This window comes from Periophthalmus magnuspinnatus, chromosome 14 (assembly GCF_009829125.3).
Source record: "Periophthalmus magnuspinnatus isolate fPerMag1 chromosome 14, fPerMag1.2.pri, whole genome shotgun sequence".
NCBI lineage: Eukaryota > Metazoa > Chordata > Actinopteri > Gobiiformes > Gobiidae > Periophthalmus > Periophthalmus magnuspinnatus.
The window spans coordinates 28,376,407-28,398,614 of NC_047139.1; the positions used below are offsets into that span (position 1 = coordinate 28,376,407).

The 22,208-nt window shown below is 40.4% G+C and overlaps 1 protein-coding gene across 1 annotated transcript in view; it reads right to left on the reverse strand.

Moving 5' to 3' along the window:
- Positions 1-19,448, reverse strand: part of ephb4a (eph receptor B4a) — a 35,641-nt gene extending 16,193 nt beyond the window's left edge. The window contains exons 1-2 of the mRNA XM_033979079.2: positions 18,493-19,448; positions 1,084-1,154 (exon numbers count right to left, since the gene is read on the reverse strand). Coding sequence (XP_033834970.1) covers positions 1,084-1,154; positions 18,493-18,571 — 150 coding nt within the window. The 5' untranslated portion in view covers positions 18,572-19,448. The remainder of the gene's footprint in view (positions 1-1,083; positions 1,155-18,492) is intronic.
- Between the last annotated feature and the right edge of the window lie 2,760 nt (positions 19,449-22,208).

Genomic DNA, 22,208 nt, shown 5'->3' on the forward strand with positions numbered 1-22,208 from the left:
CTACTAAAACTAGGCGTAGTCCAGATTTTTTACAATGACAAAAGTAAACCTAGATATAAAATATATGTTCAAGACTGAAAAATCCTCCTGAACACAATCAGAAGAAGTCAGACTTTATGTTTAATCCTGAAGCTATTTGGCTGAGGTTGTGCCCCTCTGTGCTGGGAGGGTCCCGGCTCAGATACCACAACAGAAAAGCAAGCAGTCGTCATATTCTTTCATTGCGGCGGCGGTTCACACAGAACGCTCAGGGGCCAAGGCTCGTCCCAGAACAGAGATACTGTACATGTTTTTTACATGGCAGAAACAGCTCTGAGTCATGGAGCCATTGTGTACAGGTTTTTTATTATCATCAGACGTCTAAACCAATGGCGATGAAAAGTAAAAAGAAGAATAGACGTGAACCATGCCAAAAGCTTGAACCCCTTCCCACAATGTTAATGAAATGAAAGCACTTTTTAAATTACAAAAAGCTCACACTGTGTGTCCAATCGAGCCTGTCATTCAACACATTTTTCAACCGAGGACAGCTTTAAGAAATTTAATCAAGCCATATTTTTACTCTTACAAATGGGACTTTTGATATACTGATGCAAATGAAAGGCTTCTGAAAACCAATCATCTTCCTCTCTTTTTGAATCAAAGGCGCAGACACGTTTGTGGAGTAGCGAGTGTTTCCGTCCTGTCTCAGATATATCCTTGCCAGCATCACTCCAACCATTTTCCCTCAGAGACATTAGCGAGAGGAGCGATTTTGGTCACTGATTCTGCTGGCACACAAACCCTTAGCAACCGCTCCTCAGCTGATCACATTACAAATATGTCTTTTTCTGACTCAAATGTTCAAAACTGTGGGCGCTACGCATGGAGGCCAAGGCTGATGGGATATATCAAAGCATCTGTTTTTAATACACTCTGAGCCCAGTGCGCGGCCTGTGTTTCTTTGACTCTGTCAGTTACCTGCCATATATGGAGCTCTTTTATAGACAAAGTAACAAAGGAACAGCTGGAAGCCAAAAAGCCCCGCCATCATGAGGCCTGTGTTAGGAATACAGATAACAGACTGCATCTTGGGTTACATACCTCGGGCTTGGCACGTGAAAAGATGGTCCATCTCAGATCAGACGTCTCTGACTTGGTGTTCATCAGGACCTCTGTGGAGGAGATATAAAATACACGTGAGGCCATGTAAAAATGACACACAGCAGCCACAACTCCACAACATCCAGAGAAATGTAATTTAAAGTCATTCTGAGAACATATTTTGGGGCCTGAGCTGCATACCAAGTAGGTGCCATGGCTTACATTGGGATTAGGAGAGAAGATGGAGTTTCTCCAGTCAATTACATCTACAGGAACATGCTCACTACTACTTTAAAATAGTCCTCCCTGCATCCATTTGTTTCTGTTGCTCTGCCTGTGCTGCTCCCATAGGACATCATGCTCCTGGTCGCTCTAAACCTGCAAAATGAGCCTTTTGTCCACACAGAAAGGGGACTCAGTGAAAACAGGGTATCGACGAGGCTTACACAGACACAAACATAAAGACAGGGGGGCGAGTATGGAAAGATTTAAACCCTCCCCAGTCACCATGTGTGATTACAATAGAATTGATTTTTGTAATCTTTTGAAGGGCAGGCTGCTGGCACAGAGCAGTCCCGCAATGATTCAGGATCCCACTAAAACGTGAGACTTCACTGCATGCAAGTTGGTGCAGCCAGGTGGAGGTGAAAAGGCTGCTTTCATTTGAGCACATCTTTTTCCTGAGCTGTCCTCGCAGATTGCCTGGGCTGAATTGTGACTCATATTTGAGCTGATGGGATGGTGCTCCTCAACATGCTCCCTTCCAAAGCTCATCTGGAGGGTCGGCCTGTTAGGATTTACCAATAAACAAGATTTAATACGCCTCCACTGCGTCGTGATGAGAGATTGTGTGCATGAGAATAGGGAGCTTAAAGAAATGTGGGTTTTGGTGCAGGTTTATCCATGAGGTTATTAAGATGTTCTGTTGAACTAGACTTTCCATAAAAAGTTGGGGAGTAAAGTCTGGCGACCTAGATTCACACTATACCGTCTCACACATTCCCAGCTGTATTCAAAACATGAATTTCTGTGCACCAAATTTTCAATGAGGGACACTTTTTTTCTTCAGACGGTGAAAGGATCATAAAAATACACTTGTTTAGAAGCACTAAGCTTGTAAAACGTATTCTATATTACGGCACTGTGTTCGTAACAAGCAAATCATCAATAAACCAGTACAAAGAAGCAGACGATTTGCAAGGGTGACCCAAAAATGTACCGGCAGCCCAAGTTAATTTTTTCTATATTAGACTTAGACAAACCTTATTAATCCAGAGGGGAAATTATTTGGACACAGACGCTCAGACATCACAGTATAATATAATAACAGAGAGCAAAAATATAAGTGGTAATAATAAATTCAATACAAGTAGCAAGAATACCAAAATACTGGTGTTAAATAGGCCATAATTACACAATTGTATAATTACAAATAAAAAAATATTTGAACTATAAAATATATGTCAGCTATATACCAGAGGTGGGTTAGGAGAAACAGTGCAAAGATGACATGATGACTTGACCTGACATGAGGTCTATAACATAAAGGTGAGTTGTTGTACAGTTGTATGGAGCATGACATGAATCCAGTATCGCTCACTGTGTGAGCGGAGCTGTTGTGCTCCTCCGTCCCTCTATAGTCTGATGAGGAGCAGAGTGTCCATGATGGAGAGCAGTTTGTCCAGTGTTCTCCTGTCCCTCGCTGTGACAAATGTCTCCAGCTCACAGCCAATCACGTGACCAGCTTTACTGATCGGTTTGTCAATCCGTCCAATGTCCCTTTTGCTGGTGCTGCTCCACGAGACGACCACAGTGGAGTACAGGGTGCCGCCCATCACAGATTGGTAGAAAATCTACAGCAACTTGGTGCACACACTGAAATACCTGAGTTTTCTCAGAGTCTACTCATGCCCTTCTTGTAGACAGCAATGCCCTTCTTGTAGACAGCTGCTACTGTGACCTGCTACCACTCTCTCAGGCACTCGGGTCAGAACCTAATCACATTTTAATAGTCATTTCAACCCATTTTCCTTTACTGTAGCATTCATATAAAATTTAGATGTAAAAAAGACAACATTTATTCTCGACAACGTGGAAGTGTTGCTTTTCTCCTCTGTTTACAATGTGTTGGTCCCACCTCCCACGTTCTGCCACATGCTCTTTCATTTGGTAAAACATCAGCTCTGAGCACAGGCGGTCATTACTTTATGGTAAATATGGCTTCTATTGCAAAATGGTTGTCCCTCTGTTATTTCACATTACCATTTGGGATCTTTCACATTTCCATTGCTGCTTCCATATTAAAAGCCCTTTTGTTTTCCTTATAAACATTTTAATACAAACTAATTTACAGTAAAGGATGGCAGTAGATGAAATGGTGTGTGTAAGTACGTGACTCTATGGATCTTGTTACTCCATAATGACTGTACTGATCACTCCATCACACCCACAGCTGTTCACTTCTCATCTCCTGCTAATTTCATACGTTTCACACAAACTCTGCCTCCTCCCTCCTCTTCCCATTTATCTCTTCTTTCAGTGAAATGACTTGAATGTGTCTTATTAAATTATACAATATTAGTGTGGATCCCACTTTTCCAGCCTGTGGACGTGCTGTGTAGAATATAAAGGAAAATGGGTACATGTGTTAAAATGGTGGTAGCAGCCAAAGATTGTAAGAAATTATACTGTTTACTTTATCAAAATAATATTAAGTTAAATTGTTCAAGTATCAAGCATCAAAAAGTATTTGATGAAAGAAAATCTATATTAACTGCTTAAATGCATACAGCCTCAATTCATATTTTAGAAATGTAGACAAATAAAACATAACAAATACTACTCAACTTATACAACAACGCTACACAATGCAATTTTAAAATGCCAATATCAATAACAAAATGATCTCTGTTGAAACTTTTTCCCCCAGATAGTAATAAATATACCTCATTACTCCCTCTCAATAGTAGCGTAGTTATGTAGTACTTTCTAGTCAACTGACTTTAGTATCTACTTACTGTGTTTTTGCCTAAAATATGTGGTGAATGTAGTTAATGAGATAGCAGTATTCAGACCAGTGACGATGTCCCTGCATTTAGCATATCGAGTTCACTTGACATAAATTTGTGAACACTGCTCCATGATGTGACTCTTTCGTATGCACACCTGCCCGGGCTTTTGAAGAAGCAAAAAGCACCAGGGGCATCCCAATCACTGTTTATCGCCACTCTGTCATTAAGCTTTACGAGGCTGGATACAAGAGCGTTTCTGTGAGATGCTAAGTGTTTCTTATTACGTGCTTGCTACCCTCGTTCGGCCCTTCTTGCCTTTCACTCAAGCATACAGACTGGAGGTAGGCGAGAGGAAGTCGGCGTTTCCCTCTTGCATTCTTTCAGCAGCGACGGGCCACCCACCGCCGGAAAATTGCCCCGAGTGTTAGAAAAACTGAGAAACAATAAGGATTCGTCATGCAGCCATATTTACCACCCAAAATAAACAATAGTACAGTAATTACAGTACAATTGCCCATGTATTAGTAGTAGACAAAACAGAAATTTGAAACTCTTATCAATATGGATAGATTGTGTGTGTGTGTGTTTTTTAATTAGTTAGTATTTCAATTAAAAAAAACATAATTTTGAAGACGAATGTAATTCTTCAAAATGTAATGCCGTAGGTATGGACATTGTTGTAAACAAACTTCTCGTAATGGTACTAGCAAGTTTTATTTGTTAGTTTTCTTCCACTTTAGTTGCACATTAATAACAAAAAGCTGAACTTCTAGGATAATTAAAGCATTCTACACCTCCTCCTGGGTCATTCATTTCCAGATCAGTCTCTGCTAAGATGGTACTTGGAAAATGGCCAAAACTCTTCTGACACTTGGTGTGAAAAGTTAGTGAATAATTGATGTAGGCTAAGCTATCAAAAGAAGTTTGACATAGTTTGGCTCAGCGTCACAGTAGTCCCACGCAAAAGGACAGTATTAAATTTTGGGAATCATTGGACACAACAATAGCGGGTGTTGTACAGGTTTTTCTTTTAACGCTAACCTGAGCCTGGATGGTTGACAAAGGCATATATTATGCAGTGAATCCAACACCATCGCTCTCTATACAGTAGTCTTGGGGCTTTAGACGACTGACCTCAATCATCAGAACCAGACCTATTTGATGTGAAGCTCTGTTTTTGCATTATTCACACTTGAAACTCCTCCCCTGCAGCCTCGAATGGCTCAGCGGCGCAATAGGGAAATTATAGGCCTAGGAACATTTGCACTTTGGTTACAATTAGAAGAGATTTTAATTAAAGAAACAGAGTGCCAATTAGGCCTGCAAACTCAGAGGGGGAAAGGAGGAGAGGAGATGTTATAACATGTAAAAGACTAAATTTAGTTGACTGAACAGAAACAGCCAACAAACTATATTTAAGGTAACCCGTGTATTTATGCTTCTCTAGGGTGTATAAATTCTTGGCTACTATGCTGGTTCTTATCTGATTTTGTATTTTAATAAATGTAAATAAACAAAATGCACAACTTGCAACTTGATAGAAAGTGATTATTATCCTAGAAGGAGCACAAAGGTGACATGAGACTTTGTGAGATGTTTTGTAAATTTGCAATTCCAATGAGCTCACCAAAGAGCTGAAATTTCTTTACTCAAAAGATGCCACTATGAATATTTGTCCCATTTCCTGAGGCGGTAAAATTATATTTTATACATGTATAAAAATCCTCAAGGTATCACACAAAACCCAAAAGAGTCTCGGAGATTAATGTTAACGTGTGTTTCAAATTCTGTAAAGCTAATATGCTAACACCACACAAGCTTTGGGATGCTCTGGTGCCTTAAGCGATTTCAAACCTCCATTTAAAAGGATTTCACATTGGTCATTGTTTACACATTTTGATTACAGTTGGATTTACATAGCAATGAGCACAGGCACCATGACAACTTTGTATGCCAATGAAAGGTTTAGTTATTGGCAAACACTACAGCCACCCTGACAGCAGGGTGAACCTGTCACATTCATTGATTTGGATTTTATTTATTTTTTATTATTTTATATATTATTATATTTTGTCTTAGTGAAACTGATAAAGTGCTTTCTATATTGGTTTCCTGAAACAATAAACAATACAGCCTACGACAGTTTAACACAGAATAGTCCAATTGCTTCTGCTCTGCTCCTAACAACATGCTTTTACTGACAAAGGATTGGCTGGAGACCTCCCAATTAAAAAGACCAAGCAGCTATACACAGCTAATGACCATGCTCTGGTTCAGGTAACTAGTTTTTAAGGACATCTCACAAGAGTAAAAAAACACCAAAACCACACTTTCTTGTAAAGTAAAACAAAGTCACAATTTATAGTGTTCTGAATGTCACTTTCTTGTACTGAATCATGCCATCAACATCATGTAGTGAATTACTGTTTAAGTTGTTCAAACACTTTAGCTTATGTCCTGTAGATAATTCCTCCTGTTCCCAAATGTAGTTGATTGAAGCACAAGGGAAAACATGATGTAAGGAATCCCCACTTCTCTTGCATAAACCCAGTGTGACTTTAAAATGTGCCACTGTCCTTGGCCTCTGAGGTTAACTTGCTCCACGCACACATTAAAGCTGCCAGCTCCAGCGCTGGGACCTTCCCGTCACGTGTCTCTATTGTTTGGCAGTGGAGCGTACGCAGGAGGACAGAGATGTTTAGAAGTTAATGGTCAGTGTATGTGGCTTTGTCAGAGTGAGTTGTGTCTAGAGGGATTAGACCTCAGTTTCCTGCTTCTGCTGTCCCTTTCCTGTCTCCGGGTCTTTGGTGGAGAGGCGGACCGTGAGCCAAATATTCACATCTTTCAACGCAGTCACTCCACAAATCACTCTTTAACCCCTTACATGTTTAACAAAGGCTCTTTGAAGTCTGTTAATGTAAGGAGATGGGAGGAGAGAGGGGAGAGGTGTTAATCGTTGACGACACTCAGAACATTTACATGAAGAGGATACAGTTACTATCATGAAAGCCCGAGTAAGCCCACACAGCAAGGATTCACTTTGAGCAAACAAAAATGACCTACTGTACTCTCAAACCTCTTTGACTATGAGGGGGTTTGGGTATTGACAGTATAGTAACGCTAATAAACAAAATCTGCATCAAAGTTTTATAAGGCAGTATTGAGCCAGTCCCAAGATTGAGAATTGCAACGGGAAGGGCACCAGGTATAAATTCTAAATCAATATGCAATTCACTGCAGAGTAGTGTGCTATTAATTTAGTAGGGGTCACTAATAAAGAAGTGCACACTGGTAAGTAAAAACAGTATCTCAAATCTATGATAAACAGTAAAAAGTTTGAGGAAAAAATGTTTCCCATAATCCCATGTTTAAAGAAAACACATGAGGTATTATTTAACAGTGATTTTACTATTACACAAGAGATAAGTGCGCATAATAAAACAAAAACAGACGTTCAGAAAAAAATCCTGAACTTGTACACGAACTTCTTGTCCCAGTGGTAAGAAGACATATTCAATGTTTATATAGTGTAAACAACATTTGTATTTTTATTTTTACTTTGTTCATGTAACTGTGCTGACATCTTAACCCTTTTAACTCCATCTGAACAAAAGCCTTTGAAGCCCCGCTGACGTATGGAGCAGGAGCTGAAGGGGAGGTGTTAATAGTTGACTCTGTACTTTGTCTTTCACACTCAGCGTCTGCATGTGAATATCTGAGGGTGCTTGGTCAGCGTCCCAGGACAGGATGTATGGCCTGGATCAGGGAAGAAGCCTCAAACTGGACGGTCAACGCAGCCCCAAGTCTCCACACAGCTGGGACCTGCAGCCGCTGACCGAAAGCGGAGAGGCTTAAGACACATCTCTTATAACTGACCTCTGGATCTTTTGGCTCAAGTTTACACAGTATTTGAGCGCTCAATAGGCACACTACGCCTTTAATGATTTCCTTGCCATGTTTTGAGAAAGCCTGCTACATCAATCTCTGAGGTCAAAAACAGCAGCACAGATACCATTTCTTTCTTCTTCTTCTTTCATTCTTCTACCATTTATTTCTTCTTCTTTTTCTTAATAAACGGGGGAATGTGAGATTTTTGTTTTTGTTCAGATTAAATTTATGATTCTAGTTCAGGGAAAATAACCATATTAATCTTTTCTAATTTTAGCACGGACAAGTTCTGCACAAAAGGAAATGGTGGAACAAAGAGGTTTTAGAGTAAATGAATGATGTGAGCAACACTTTTAAGTAAACAGTCAATTTGTAAAACACAAAGTTTCAAGTGTGAATTTCGAGTTATTTTGCCCAAATACAAAGACGGCAGGAAAAAAAGTCTTATTGTGTAAATCTTGTGAAATAAAGCCCTTGCCTTATAACTCATAATGACAATATTTAACTAAATTTATAACTAATTTAAAACTAATTATATGTTAATTTTGTACGGACAAATGCAGCTGGTTTTAATCTTAATTTACGACAGGGAGGACTGGGTGTGTTAACAATGCCCTTGGTTTGACCTTTCCTCAAACATCCACGACTAAAACTAAAAATGATGTGTGTTTTCTAAAGCGTTCACACAGTAACAGTATGTTTAAACACCTGCCCCAAAATCTAACGCAGCGCTGTGTATTAGACGGGAGTTGAACTTTGTATAAAAAAGGGGTTAGCTGGGGGTGAGGGGGAATTTGAGACATACTTGGTTCAGTGGTGTTTTTAGAGCACCGCCTACAAGTAATGAGTTTTGACCCACGGTGTCAACTGCTCAGCGCTGCTTGTACATCTTGGACTCCAACTGCATTTTTCTTTCGACAAACAAAACACACATAGCCTGACTGTAAGGCCATTGACTGTTCCCAAAAGACCAGACGGAGACGTATGTGCCGCTTATGTGCATGTGCCGCCAAAAAAAGAAAATTGTTCTTATTCAAAGATTTGGCCAATAGCTCATTATTCAAAGATGCCCCAAATAAAAATAAAAAAATGAAGCCTAAACATTTAATGACCAGTGCTGTGTTGTGTATGATTGATTTGAATGCGTTGCCTTTAGAGCATATTTCTCCTCTTTGGGATATTGATCGGGCCTTGCAGTGAATTCACCTCCCGCTACTTCCAATTATGGCCAGCACTTTTCTCTTGCACTCCTCAGAAATAACTCGATGGAAAACTAAAAACGCCTTCAGGAGAACAATGTTGCAGGCTATACCAACTCTCTGGTGGCTTCCTGGGTGCAGAAGCATTGAGATGGCGATGAATTAGAAGCAAGTTAAAAGCACTCATCATGTGATTTGGGAGGATATAACTGTAAAAGACTAGTGCACCTCTGACTTTGGATTTCTCAGCTTAACGGGAAAATCTATAACTTTCATTCACATTTACAGAGGTGGGTAGCATATTTACTTGAGTAACCTGAGACCACCATATTTTACTTCTACTTAATAATATTAGTCATATTTTTGTTTGAAGTAACAGTACTCTTACTTTAGTAAATGTTTTAGTTACTCTTCCCACTGTGACTGACAAAAATGTGCATCTCTTACACCTTACTCTTACATATTTGTTTGGGGTTTTTTTGTTGCGTCTTTGGAAATACCAGAATCTGTGCAAAAATGTTATATCTGTACAATTACACTAACTGAAAAAGTATAATTATTAAATTTATGTTAAGTCCAAACTGTTACTCAGGACTCAAGTAGTAGTAATACTTTTTTACTCTTACATTTAACAGCAACATTGCTTGTAACTATAAAGTAGTACATATTCTGGCTGCCCACTCCTAGGCACTAAACAGATATTTGAGGTGTGCTTGTAACTTTTGGGTCAGATGTTGATTGATCAAGATGATACAGTGCACAGCATATAACCAATCGCTGAATAAAAATGCTGACACCTTTGATTTAGTTAAATACAGGGAGCATTTTTTCATAATGTTTGAAATTCAATGCATAACCTCCGAAAAGCTTGAAAAATTCTCATTCCTTTTGAGCAAAGACCTTGATGCTGCAGATTAAAAGCAGGTGGATTAGAAAACAGATGTGCACAGATACGGTCATGAAAGACAATTACACTGAGGTTGTTCTGTGGAGGGTCGACTTTTTCAGATGACGTAAAAAGGTTGCTACTTGTCGAGTTGGCTGTCAATTAACTAACTGCTGAAAGAAAACAAAACAAGTCAGCAGATCTGGGGAGGTGAGCTCTTCATTAGGAAACTTGGAGAAGATTTGAGGAGAGATACCTACCATCTGAATTACAACATGACAATAAGAACAATAAAAGAGTTCAATATGGCAGCATTGTCACGATAGTAAAATTCTATCTGATTATCAATGTTTTGATAATAGGCAATATGGTGGCAGCAAAAACACATAATCCAGTCCATATAGTCAGCCTGTTATGAAATAAAACGACAAGTTTGTAGCCTTAGCCATAACATCTTTTGTAACATCTTTTTTTTCTAAAGTCCCAGAAGATAATTGGCATATCAGGTATACCGTGCTACCTTTCACTTCAATGGAAACCTGGGAAAACTATTCATTAAAGTCTTTGGTAAGCCTCCCTGATCTGTGCCTGCAGCATCCATCGACTTGTACTTTGTACAAGCCAACAACAAACCCAGCATCAGATTTGTTCTCATCTTCTACAACAGGCTTGAAGGCAACTCAGCAGAACTATATGTGTCATCACTACAAAAGCACCCTGGGAAATGGTATGTTTCCCCTTTCAAACTCTGCTCATCCTTTGTGGTGCTTGTGGAGAGGTCATAGGTCACGGTCAGACATGGTTTGGACTCCCTGCAATGTGGATACTGTGGACCCCTGTGGTGCGAAAAGCCGGATGATCTTCCTAAGCAGCAGGTGATGCACAGTCTGCTGTGTTCGTGGTTGCTTCAAATAATGAGATGTCAAGGCCTGGACAGCTGGACAACTACAAGTTAATTATTGGCATATGCAGGTCATCTATTATTGATCATGTATGCTGAATTATTGACAGTGGGGTATTCTTCAACTGCTGCATTCAAGCCCCAAAACACAAAAGTTGATGTTATTTAAAATGGAAGCCAAAATATTGAAACCATTTGTAGATACTGAGTTTACTAATAAAACCAACTAATTAATTAAAGCTCCACCACCTTTCAATGTTAGTAGCTATTTAACCTTTTGTTGCACAGGCCTAATTTACTTCACTTATTTGAAATGGTGAAATGTTTGGTTTCATCAACTGCAATGTGGTTAATGAGACAATAATTGATGTTTGGCTGTTTCTATCCCACTTCAGAAGGAAAAGAAACTGACATATGCTTGAGAACACAAACCACAGAAGTGTGTTTTTAGATATAATCACGAACATTATGTGACACAGCATTTTCAAATCCCGTTTGAGGAGAAACTTGGCGTCACCCACTGCTGCGATCCATCTAACAAACCATGATCCGTGAGCCCCAAAAATGTCTACTGTTGTACTTTAAACAGCCTTTTATGAAAGCTCTTAAGCGCAATCTACATTTCGGAGGAAGAAACTTGCTTAAGAAATGCATGTATCCAGTCTCACACAGAGTGCTCAGTGACTAATCTGCTGTGGGAGGTGGACAGCTTGAAGCTAACAGTGCAGACTCCAGCTAAATAAACCATCCAAGGATTGACACATCTATGTAGAGATACACGGGAGCACACTCTGAGTGTGATTTCCCCTTTATTCAGACAGGAGAAGTATTTTATGTGAAAAAAACAACAATAGCCGCTTTGGTGATACTGCTAATGCTCCCAGTCCATGCATCGCTATGAGCCACAACAGCAGAATATTTACTGATAGTGGGGATAAACATATTCTTCTTTGAATTCACATGAGCGACATCATTTCCCTTTTCTCAGTCACTCTCAGAATGTTGATTTCAGCAGGGGGTGAATTTATGAGTTTACAAACAGTTTGAAAACCACACTTTTGTCCAATCAGGAATATTAACCTGCTCATGACAACAACAACTTTACAATGAGAGGAGCGAGAAGAGAGAGTAATCAAATATCACAGAAGCAAAAGAAGGAGCAACGGCACAAGGCAGAGAGATTTGGTGCATATGAAGCAGAGAAGGTGTCGAATGGTTCTTTAACACCGGTGACCCTCTCCCTTTTGGAGCAGCTGAAGATGTGTGGAGGTAGGAGGGGGGGCAGCCTGCTCAGGAATGCCTGTGCCGCTGCTGTATATAGCAGACAGCCCACTTGGTTCAGCCCAGTATATGAAGACAAGCCCAGAGAGACTTACCGGAGTCGTGTGCATGCATAAAGGTGCGGCCAACTACGCAGGATGTTGCTGCCTACCGTAACCTAGTGATTGCATTTCCACATAAAACAGGCATATCAAACATGAAGATTTAGGTCAAGTCATGCCGCTTGGAGAAAAATATCCCAGGCTTATATGAAACTAGCTCTATACCGACGGTGCAGGGGAGAAATTTTACATCAATTCTTTTCACACATCCGCTCTCAGATGAATTGGTGTTGCTATACCATGTAATAGTGTTTTTTAATAAAACAACAACAGCCACCACCAGACAATAATACCTGTATGCATAAGTCAAGCACTGGTATCAGATCAATTTAAATGATTGACGTATAATATAGATTCTTTTTGTATTTTAATTAAAGGCCTCTTGATCTCATTCTCACAAATTGTCTCCTAATATAAAGCTGCAGGAGTGGATGATTACCCAATGCAAATGTGAGACCTACATATTTAGTTCATTATGTGACATGCACCCAGGCCTGTCATGATATTTACTATATAAAACTATCCTTCAATAAATGAGGTTCCCATGTTTGGGGGCCAGTAATTATTGTACGTACTTTTTCTTTGTAGTCAGGAACCTTTTGTCATTTTTCTCTATTACAATAAGATTGAGCTGCAGAATGTTAAATAAATAACTTCCATGACTCATTATAGATACAAACTAACTACTAGAATGATTCTTTCTGCTATTTTTATTTATTGCTGTTCATTCTTTAATAACGTTTTACATTTAGAATATTTTTTTAGTTAATTTACTGTCAACATTTTTAAGCAATATATGGCACTTTAAAATGTGTTATTGTGACAGGCCTACGTGCACCTGGCTTTGCCCCTTGTGCTTACTCTGTCTGCTCTGGAGCCTCCCCTTCTCTCCCCTTGACTCACTTCAAAGCCGGGCCCATCCCTGTATGCGAGTGCCATTCTCCTTGGTGCTTATGGCTGACAGGCTGTGGCCTCATTCCCTGTACTGCTGCAGCCTGTCCCTATTGTGTCCCACTCTCTGGCAGAGCACCGTGTGGGTGGAGGACAGACCAGTGCTCTCCAAACTCAATGCCTGACATGGATGCATGGGCTGTGAGGGGGTGGGGGGGGTTTGGAGAGGAGGTGGCTGCCTCTGCTCTCACCAACCTACCCATCCATCCACCTGCAATCGGCTCCTCACTGCCTCATCGCAAGCTGGATCCGAAAGGGTACTTGTAGCTCTCAGACGCCTGTTTAACACTTGAGGAGGCCAATCATCATATCGAGGTGCTATGGATGATGGGCTTGCAAAAAAAAAGTGGGGTGAAAGAAGGGGGGTGGGGTGTTGCTTTAAATGCAAATCCCTTTCGTATAAAAATCGGTTCCGTTTAAAAGGATTTCTGGGAAGCGATCCACATTTCTACGGCAGGGAGACAGTCAGCAAGAGAAAACAGCATAGCACCAGTCAAACATCAAGGAGACAGAGGACGTGGAAGGAGTAGCAAGAGAAAAGGCTACATGTCTGTAAAAGAAGGGATTGAGGCCCTTAGCTCAAGAATAAAACCACAGCTCTCTACATTTGCTGATTGAAGAAGCTTGTGTTTAAGTAAAAATATGTACCAGTCATGCTGCCACTTATGTGGTGACAAGTGAACACATGACAAGTCCACGATGGTTTCTAAAGTCTTCAGTGACTCCAGAACAAGAAACTATCACACACATGCTTAATGGAGGGGAACAATTTAAACTTATAAAATAATTGTAGTAATATGTAACATTCTTAGATGTATATTGTAATCCAAATGAACAAAATCATTAAAAGACACAACTTTGGTTGGTCATTGTTAGTCTGCAAATAAGGGGAGACTTATTATTTAGTCTGCAAAACTAACCCTTTGAATACAGTTTTGAAACAGTAAAACTGGCTCAAAAATAGGCTAAGCTGCAGCATTATCGCTCCCCTTCTGCAAAGCAACATACAGATGCAAGCGGCCAACCCAGCTGCCTTCACCAAAATACCAGCACCAATCAACAGTGCAGCACAAGATTTGAATACATTAGTTATTCCTGTTCACAGTGGGGCATTAGCGCAGAGCAATGACGATTACAGCAAAGTTGTGCTTGTGGGCAAATGTTGCAGTCTTTGTCAGTGTGTTACAATGGTGCAACATATCAGGTAATATTTCACAGCATTTTGTATGTATGAAAATCACGTCAGCGAAGGTGCACATATTCATGCTCATTAGTCCCACCTTGCCTCTGGCCTATACCTACAGCACTGGTAGCTCACTTTGCAGACTGGAAGAATTGGTCTCCATCCAAAAGAAAGGTGTTATATAACCTTTTTCATTTTGGCTGGCTTCGGTTTTAGACAGCATAAACAACTGCTGTGGGGAGCTGCCGGCACTGCAAGACAGGTTGTGATGCCCCAACCCCTTCTCCATCACTCCCAAGCTTCAAAATATTGTCAGGCAGTGAGACCGGGGCGCTCTAAACAAATTATACTGGCTGTTGCGTTCTGTAAGAAAACTGACTAGTGAACAGAGGCAGACAGCAGATGCAGTAGCATCCTATTGTGTGTGAGAAGATGACTTAGCCAAAAAGATGTCACCAAAGAGCCACACAAACTTCAGAGGCTCTGCTAATTCCCCGGTAATTAGCATATGGAATAAGTGTTTCTTATGTGAAGTGACAGATTAACGAGCTGAGTCTTCACATCTGTTAAACCTCCGCTGACCACAAAGGTGATCCCAAATCCGCCACGGATGCCTTAAAGACACTGAGATAAAAAGGAGTGATGCTTTCTTCTCCGCGAGGGTGGAAAATTTGTCTTTGTGTTGTCTAGATTGGAGCTCGGCATCACCTCTGCCAATGCTTTTAATGTCATTACAGCTTAGAGACTGCAAAGCTTTTGTCACAATGCTGCATCTAGTGTTTGGGAAAAGGATATGTGGGAAGAATAAAAAGAGACTAGGCAAAGAATAGCAAAGTCTCAAGGCAGTGCAGTGAGTGGAATAAAACTGTATAGCTCGTATTTTCAAGTCAAACGCACTATAAAAATTGTAATGGATCTGTTAAAAAGGTTTTATACTTTTGGAGGTGTTTTATGTGTTAGGGTACAAGAGCTGTGTGCCTGCATTTCGGTGTAGTGAGATTTAGCAAGTCCTCCAGACTAATTTCCACCCAAAGCTTGTTATTAATTTCAAGCCAAGTAATTATCTGATCAAGAGGTCTGTGTTTTAATCTTTCACAGAGACAGAAGGAAACGAGAGCAAGCCACGCGGCGAACCGACAAGCAAGTGGTGTGTGTAAGTGACTCATTTATCCTTTAGTTGGAGCTAAAGGAGGAGAGAGATTTGGCAGCTGGGCGCTTCATCTGCCCTCCCATCAGTTCATTACAGTATTCCCTGTGAGGTGGAGGACAAGAGGGTGGGACGATCCGGAGTGTGTTGGCAGAGGGAGAGGGGGCCCATTACCCCAGACATGAAAACTAGACGTCTTGTTCACACTTGGCGAGAGAGGCAGCTGCCGCGGTGGTTGGTGGACGCGATACAAGCCCTGGTTTGGATGCTGCCTTTTTCGCGCCTGTGGCCCACATTGTGCTGGAGCTACACCTGTTTGGAAACATCACCAAGTCGATCCATCACAGAAGGTGTTAAGCCGTTAAGGGAGTCTCAGTTACACCAAGTCATTAGTCCAGCCTGGAGTATTTGACAAATAACTAGCATTGTTTTGGAGCAGGAAGTAATACAGGATTGGAGAGCTATAAAATATAACATTCATTATATTTATTCACAATGAAAACATTAAGAATATAGTCATAAATATAGCTAGTTGTGAACCACTGGTCTCAAACAATGCTAACTAGAGAAGCTGTCATAGAGGTAGAATTTATACTTGTATTATCCATCAATAACAAAATGCAAAGTCGACTACAAAATAATTTTCTCATCTCATTTCTATGTGTCATAAAAAGAAAAAAAATACCAAAATGAAAACATTTTTTTATCTCCGTCTGCAGATTTTCACAACAAAATCCCCATGATCCTTCTGTCAAAACCCCCCCCAAAAAAAAACATTTTCCATGTTCAACTTCATGTTGCAACATCTTGAACTGGATATGCACGCACAGCAACCCCACCATCACCTGACACCCTTCAGTAATCCACGGGTGTCATTACACAAACTACACCCATGAGCTTTGAAAGTCTAGAGCATGAAGTCATAAAACTCCTGCAGAAAAGGCATCCAGTGTGGCTCTAACAAAGTGACCAGCACAAAAACAGACGCGGCTGACAGATTTGTGTTCCTGCCACAGAATATGTGAAGTCAGGCATGCTCACACGCTGTTCCTGTTTACTGCCACCATCGATTGGATTGGGCAAATACAAAAAGACCAACTTTGTTTCATTGTTTGAGGGAGTATTGTTATTCGAAGCAAGCCCATTTCCTTTCCAAATATGTAGTGTTGTTCTCAATTAAATGCCTGCCATGATAAGAATTGATAGGGCAATAGAAAGTTTCACAAATACAGCTACTTTCTTAAAATCTTGATGCCTTCACATTAAAATATAACTATTCATTCTTTTATTATGAACAATAATAATCAGGTGTGCCAGTCCTAAGCCTGGATATGTACAACTCAGCCTTATAGATAACTTTAACCGTTTTGTCCATTCACTTAATCTTCTAAACCCATCATCTCGTGTCTATAGCCTGGATATATTTTACATTTATTTATTATATTTTATTTAAACTTACAAAAACAATTGCTACATAAGTTTTTTTCATATTTTTGCTACTTTTATTATTTTGGTTATCATACTGATGTGCACGCTACTGTGTCTTAGTAATGTCCTATGTGGATCATTAAAATTGGTCTAAGTCTATGTGTGCTTGAGTAATGGGATCAGGCATAAAACCTTACAATTTTGCTGGTCACTGCATGCTAAAAGAGACTTAAAAACTAATACAAGAGTTTTTAAGATGTATGCAACAAGTATGACACAGAGTATGTCACAATTCATAAAGCATGATAAAACATATTCATGAAAGCAGAATAAGGCAAATGCTCACCAAGCCGGTTTATGCCACTAAGCAAAATTAAATTCACCACTTTAGTCTATTCATCATCATTTCTCCCTTGCATTATGACAGCTAATTTGGGTCTTTATCATTCGTCCTTCCAGGGTTCACAAAGCCGATCTGGGGCTATATCTAATTATTAACATCAAGTCTGCTGTCTGAAGCTAATGCAAATGATGGCCTGGATTTAAGCATCTCCTCCAAAGCTGTACATTCGTGTCCTCCCCTGTTAAATACCATGGGCTAAAACGCCTTTTAAACATCCATCTGTGTTCTCCACCAGCACTGCTTCTGACCACAAGCCGGAGACACACCATCAGGCTAGAGCAATCACATCAGCCTTGTGTATTAGCTTCAATGCCAGAATGTTTTAGTATTGATTTTAGGGTAAGCTTGTTAAGGGTCCCTCAGGAAGAAGCCCCGGGAACCTTTTGATGACTTCAAACTGAAAAGTAATTGCAGTGGGGTCTTAGAAATGGATTTCCTGGACATATCAGGAGGCCAAATGGACAGTTTTATTACTGGGGTGTCAGCACTCAGAAAGGCTATAACACAGGAAGATGGAGGTCCTTTTTATTTGTGTTATCCGTACAGCAGCAGTACCACTGATGATTGGAAGTTTTATTAGGTAAACTTCAAAATGCATTACCATTTTACTATTATGGTATATGGAGCCCAAAGGAAATATGTAAGATTATAGAAATGTGGACAGAACAGAAGGATCATAAATGTTGTTGCCAGTATGGATGTGCACATATTTTCATACAATAGACTAGACTTCTTTCCTCAAGATTGGTACACGCTTCCTAGTTAGAATGATTTTGTTGACTCAATAAGACCAGTGAATTAAGTAAGGACTCTTCAAGCACAGAGGAGGTGCTTAATCAGAGTTCCTATCTAGACAGACACGAGATAAACACATTTTGGAGACAAGAATACACTTCTAGGCTAATGCAATGTAACAAACACCAAAAGGGAAAATCAAGACTAACCACAGAAATGTTCCCAAAATGAACATTATATGACTTTCAACACATTTACATTTAAAATAAAGAAATCAAGTTTTTTCCAGACTTACCTTCATCTGCAAAGATCTGAAGAGTCCAGTCCAAGACCAAACACCACAACAAGAAAACGCCTCTGTGTGTCAGCTCCATAGCGCCTTAACAAAGGGACAAAACGCAAACTTTGGGCTTAGATGAAAAGGGCAGAGGCACGGGCAACTCGGCTGTGCACTCGCTGACCGCAAACCAGTCCGCATTTAAAGTTCTGGAGAGCCTGTGATCAAAACACCGCAGCACAGGACTCTCGGGTAAGAGCACGCTGGTAATGTTACACGGCAGATCGATGTGAGATACGCACGTTTAACTGCGCCGTAAACGAGCGTGCTGTTGTTACTACAAACTTGAGTATGGCCAACTTCGTCTTTGCCTGTGACCAATAAAACAACACAAGAGTCCCTCAGTGCTCCGAGTCCTCTGTCAGCACAAGGAAAGCATGGTCCACACTTGTAGTAGGCTATCCCCAGATTAAATCAGCCCTTTGTCCACACGCCTGCTCCCCAGTCTCTGTCCCTCAGCTAAACTCGAGGGGGCTCAGCACTGGATCCGCAGGTAGGGCACCTTTTGCATGCCTTGTAGAAGCTCAGATAAGCTTCATTATCAGCCTTTTCTTTTCTTCTCCCACGTCGCCTTGTCACGCCACGCAAACAATCCTCCAAAGTCTTATCCTAGTGCGGCTGTCCTCACAGACTGTGGGCAGCATGAGCACACAACCAGCCCAATCTGCTACTGCTGCTGTGGATATGTGCGACAGGTCCAGCTCGGCCCGTTTTTACACGCACAATCAGCTCCAAATTGAGGCAGAATGTCCGGGCAGGTGTGCGTAAAAGTCCGCGGAGAGGACGCACGGCGCACGGCGCACGGCAGAAGTTGTAAAGTGGCGAGGCTCACACGGCTCTACAGTAATGTGGTCACCGAGGACTCGCGCTTCATCTCGGCATCAAGCCCAGAGTGGCACCAGATAACCCCGCCCACTGTTACCATAGCAGCAGCAGCATTGAGACCTCGTGAGGATGCGAGAGAGGGACATCCGGCGGAACCTTTCACAATAAAACAACAGAGAACTGCAATGAACTGAGCCCTTAATTGGAGTGTATCACAGCTGACCTTTAGAGACTGTGTAAAAATATCCGCCGTTGGACTTAGGCTATATTGGCTAGGTTTTGAGAAGAAGGGGACATTTGCATTTGGGATTAATTTAGAATAAAACCGTCTACATGAAAATAGAATTAAATAAAAAGCTTAGTAATATCTTATTGACATCAAAGACCTGGTATTTTAACAACTCTAAACTAGCCTTTTTGACTTTTTTAAATAGGCCATAACCTTCTATGGTGTGTTTTGGAAGAATAATCCTACCTTTATACAGCCCAAATGATACAGCTAATACTAAGATTTAGGCTATAAATAAAACAACACTCTTAAGTTATGACGCCAGTGTGATTTCTGTCCGAAATAACAAGGCCAACATTTTATTTTGGAGTAAAATCTAAACACTTCCTGATGGAGATAATAGTTTCTATCTTTACAACAGAAAAAAAAACAACAACTGGATCCACATCTACAAGTCTTGGCGTGCACCTCAGCCCGTGCCATGGGTTACATTTCTTCAGTTACTTGAGATATGACTGTGTTCTTGAATCTTTTTCTGGATTTTTAAAATAGTTTATACTAAAAGAATGCATCACAAAAGATCATTTACATGACATGCCCTAATTATCCAATTTTAAATACCAGTAGAGTAGTTCATTTGTCATTGTCACCTGCAGCTTTACACTCCGGAGTAGCTTAGGTAGCCTGTCTTCTCAAAGGTAGAGCTACAAATCAGTCTGTCTCAGCGGGATAACCAACTTGACCTTTAGTGGACTCCGAGTGTCCTTTCTGGGCTTCAAAGGACACACAAATAGTTGAACAGAGGTCCTGGCTCAGGCCTACGAAGTAAAAGTCTGCAAAATGCTGATAAAAAGCCTAATATGCTTTTATACTTTAATAACATGACTGAAGATCATAGCCTGCTGCCATACGCCTTAGTCTGATAAGACTCTTTGCTGTCTGGGTAAAAGTGAGCTGCCAGCATAGATGGCAATGGAAATCCCAAATAGTGCAGCATTGCTGAATCGAAATCGTTTTTGTATGAATTCATTGTATTTTTCCCCTTAAAAACATTCTACAATGGTATATTAAAATGAGAAGCATGACATTACAGATTTGTTGCATCAGAGTCGCAGCGTACCCTATTTCCTTGTTTAATTAGTGGGTCTTATGCTCAAGGGGGAACTGAACGCAATCACTTTTGAATAATATCTAGCAGCATGAATAAGAGGAAATGCAAATTTATAACTTCTAAATGACAGAAATGTAAATAAAGCATTAGAAATTCAAGAAACTAACAAGGACGGCCAAGTGTAATTTGGGTTCTCACGAGATGGACTATTTCTATTTATATGGGTTCATGTAGCTCATTTCCAGAAGTTATTAGAAGGAATACTGACACATAATTTCACTATGTAACATTTGACTTTAATATTTGACGGATACTGTAAATATTTTTGAAGGCATTTGCAGATGGCACAAGGATTTTCTTATCATCTCACACAGAGCATGTTTCTTCCAAATCAAATAAAAACAGAAATTGTTTTGTAAAAAAACAAATATGAGATCAGCTCAGGCAAACCTTTTCACAAACATTACACTGTTTAGCATCTGCTGCCCGTGTCTGCCTCAGTCTGTGGAGCTTTATCTGAATGAGCTGTGTGACACAGAATGCATAGAGCTATCACAGAGTCACATTAACTGTATGGATCTACAGCTTTGACATCTCCACACTTCATTATGCAGCACGTCACGGTGCATTGCCTCCAGGACTTTTAAAATTGAAACCAAAATCTTCTGCTTAGATTAACCTGACTGTTACCCCAAAGTATATATCACTTCTAACAGTTCTGCTACTACTTCTACAGTAACTGCCATATGGTCAATCATACTAAAGACTACAGCTGCTGGCTACAGGTGCACTGTGTACGTTTTTGGTGTAGGCTCCATTAGCCTGCCTCATGAAATTGTTATTACTGGACCTGGAATGTTCCACAGTATAGTAAAAACTTGTTTCATTTATTCAATGAAGTGTTTTTATGGCTGAAAATAGTCACCTGCTTGTCTCCATGGACGTTTTTCTGTCATTTTGAGGGGTCCATTCATGGGTAAAAGAAAGTTTTGGACTCTTTACGTAAACACTTTCCCTCCAAACCTGGAATAGTTTAGGATCCTGTCTGGATGTGAGGCAAATGTGAGGCTCATCTGACCATCAAAAGATCAAATCAATGCAACTAACATCTAGTGACTTTACACCCAAAGTATGTGAAAAAAACCACAGAGTGCTTTGGTGTTAACTGTTGCAGTGTTAGTCGGCAGCCCACAGTCACAGTCATGGCTCTGATTGTGTACAAGTGTGGAGAGAGAGACTTGGGAAAGCTGGTTTGACAGGGCCTCTCCAACATGTTTCCAATCTACCTGCAGACAGACGCAGAACACGGCACCACATTTATCTTCACAAGAATCAGTGATTTCCTTTAGGAGCTCAACACACTCTGAAACTTTACACCATTTTTGGATAGAGTCAAGATTATTTCATGTTTTTTGTGGGTTTAAGAAAAGCAGACCATAAAAGTCAACCATTTCCATAAGAGCAAAATATGCAGTGGTGGAAAGTAATGCATTATTGAGCGCCAAAGCC